General features: G+C 46.1%; 1 protein-coding gene across 1 annotated transcript; it reads left to right on the plus strand.

Annotated features, from left to right (window-relative positions):
* Positions 1 to 996: 996 nt before the first annotated feature.
* LOC147632899 (7-deoxyloganetin glucosyltransferase-like) lies at positions 997 to 2,700 on the plus strand. The gene is made up of 2 exons (XM_086807804.1): positions 997 to 1,596; positions 1,671 to 2,700. The coding sequence occupies exons 1-2, from the start codon at positions 1,119 to 1,121 to the stop codon at positions 2,579 to 2,581; spliced, it is 1,389 nt and encodes a 462-aa protein (XP_086663930.1). The 5' UTR covers positions 997 to 1,118; the 3' UTR covers positions 2,582 to 2,700.
* Positions 2,701 to 3,110: the final 410 nt, after the last annotated feature.

The following is a 3,110-nucleotide window of genomic DNA, read 5'->3' on the forward strand; positions in this document are numbered from 1 at the left end:
GGGACGAGTCATACCATTAGGTATGAGTATAAGTGTGTGAGTGTAAATAAATAAGTGTGTGTGTATAGGTACAGGTATGCTATGTTTGTACTTATGTATGTCTAAAGATAGATAGATAGATGTTATTCATATATGTATAGGTAATTTATGTGAGATAGATAGATGTTTATATATATAAGTAGTCTATGTGAGTACCATGTACACATATATGTACAACTATATGCATTTACATCAGGATAAGTTAAATATGCATATATATATATATATATATGTATATTTGATTGCTTCTATGCATGAATACATATGGATATATAGGTATGAATGTGTATATATAATGTATATATGTATGTGAACACATATATTTACAAAACATTAATATGTGTATCTATATGTAGGCATATATGTGTGTACGTAAATATATATAAATAGCATGTTTATATGTATATATGTTATATATATTTAAATGTGTGCCAGTTCCTAAAGTGTGCATGTATGTGTATGTATATGCAAAGAGATTTTGTCTGCGTATATAAACATGGGAGAGAGAGAGAGAGAGATCCATGATTGTCTTCAAATTTAAGGCCTACTCTATAGTATCCAAATCTCTCATGTCCTGAGAATGGGAAATGGGTTGTCTCCTTAGGAAGTTGTCTTTTTTAATGGTGTGCTTTGCTCAACCTGTCTAGAGACGGGTCTTGCCACTAGTCAATATGATAGGCAATATTAGGCATTCTTTTAAGCCTAAAAGGGCCTTTAAGGCTTCAAATTTAAGCACTGCTGACAACAGTGACGATAGGAATATTTCAATGCCACCGAACTACTCCTTTGACCACTTGAGTGTTTCAAGCTGTGGTGCGCTTTCCTTCCTGACAGAGCAAGCTTAGAATTCGAAAGGTGTCCCTATTTTTTTTTAAAGGGTTTTTCTTTAACTACCTTTTGTTTCTGAAAAGATTGGAAGGGCATATTACTAAATATCTCAAAACCTTTCCCTTCCTTTGAAGGGTAATTGTGTTTTCACCTTGTTTCTGAAAGTTTTGGCCCCTTGGAAGGCTACTGCAACCTTCACATTCTAGCCTTGCTGCAACCTTCACATTCTAGCCTTGCTGCAGAGAGGATCCATGGGAGCCGCCTGTCATGTTGTGGTGTTTCCATTCCCACTACACGGCCACATAAATCCTCTGTCCAGCTTCTCTCACGCTCTCGCTTCTCTCGGTACAGAAACCCGGGTAACTCTCGTCCACACGGAAGCCAATCTTGAGAGACTGCTGCAGCAGCAGGAGGCCCCTGCGCCTCCCTGCAACATCCAGCTTGTAGGTATCCCCGATGGCTTGCCGCTCTTCTTCGACCGCACCGCAAACTACCAGACCTTCCTCATCACTATTCAACAAATGGGGCCGACTCTTCAGCTGTTTCTGGAGAAGCTCCACGCTTCCTCCCCCGTCTCCTGCATCGTCTCCGACCCCAACTTTCCTTGGGTCCAGGATGTAGCCAATCACTTGAGCCTCCCTCTCTTCTTGTTCGTCACTGACTCTGCAGCGGTCTTCGCCATTTCTCTGCATGCGCGACGACTTCTTGACAATGGATTTATTGGGAAAGGTGAGATTGGTTCATGTCACGCTTTTTTCCAAAGTTTGGCACCTGGATGATCGATCACTTCTTTTGCCATTCAGGCTCTCCCAGAGATGCCACCATGCTGGTCGACTTCATCCCGGGGATCCCTGCCATGCCTGCAAAAGCTCTCCCCTTCCCAAGGCCAGAGGTCAGCGAGTTCTTCTTCCATCTTCGGGTTGCGATGTACGATAGGATCGGTGAGGCGGCGGGAGTGCTGCTCAACACCTTCTATGAGCTGGAGAAGGAAGCAATCGATGGCGCCAGGGCCCGCTTGTCCATTCCCGTGCTGCCAGTGGGCCCATGTCTAGCGAAGTCTATGTTGAGCGACTGTGATGATAGTGATGGCGGGGGGGAAGTGTTGTCGTGGCTAGATGGGCGCGCTTCCTCCTCTGTGCTGTATGTATGCTTTGGCAGCCTGGTAGCGCTGGCGGAGGAGCAGATTCGAGAGATTGCGGAGGGGTTGAGGGCGAGCGGGCAGCCTTTCCTGTGGGCTATTCGGTCGACATTGGCAAAGGAATTGTCGACGGCGGGTGGGCAGGGCCTGGTGGTGGAGTGGGCGCCGCAGCAGCAGGTGTTGCGCCATCGCGCAGTGGGTGCTTTCATGACGCACTGCGGCTGGAACTCGGCTTTGGAGGGCGTGAGCGCGGGAGTGCCAATGCTGTGTTGGCCGCTTTTCCTGGACCAGCCCATCAACTGCTGGTTCATCGTGCAGGAGTGGGGAGTTGGCGTGCAGCTCGACGACCGTGTGGAGCGCGGCGCCGTGGAGAGGCTGACTCGACTAGTGATCTCAGAAGAAGAAGGAAAAGGAGAGGGCAAGTCTCTGAAGCACAGGGCGTTGGAGCTCCGCAATGCAGCCAGGAAGTCTCTTGGACGATCTCCCGCAGGATCTTCCATTCAAAGCCTGCACAGCTTTACCAAGCTATTGCTAGGCAATAATAAGGCTCTCACTCCTAGGCCCGCACCCAAATAATGTCAAGCCTGTGTGCACTATCAGATTTAAAAGTTTCTCACTACTGTAAGTTGTAATCTCTTGTCATCATCATCAAGACTCAAGATTGGCTTGTAATGGTCGCAACTTGCAAGTTCTTTCTCTCTCTCTCTCTCCTTGCACCAGGGTTTATTTGTGACAGCCTGTTGGTGTAAGTTACATGGGATATTTAATATTGGTTGTAGGTGGGTGGGATCGACATTCAAGAATGATCTAAATCTTAGCGACATCATCGATGGGGATATATCTTAGCGACGAATGTCGCATCATCGATGGGGATATATGTGGTAAACTAGGAAAGGGGGACGGCTGACTTCGTTTTTTCGTTTGTTGGTAGGGAAGGGCAAAACTCGGAACGTCAAGCTTTCTAAAGATTGTTGGAAAACTCGAACGCCCAGCTCTTTTAAGAATGATGGTTTGGAAAAAAAAAAAAAAGATTGATAACACTGGGAAGATATTGTACTCAACAAAGCTTTGCTCTCAAAGCTATGTAGGCTTAGCGTTCGAATCC

Source organism: Cibotium barometz, chromosome 13 (assembly GCF_041138505.1).
Source record: "Cibotium barometz isolate CiBa-2024 chromosome 13, ASM4113850v1, whole genome shotgun sequence".
NCBI lineage: Eukaryota > Viridiplantae > Streptophyta > Polypodiopsida > Cyatheales > Cibotiaceae > Cibotium > Cibotium barometz.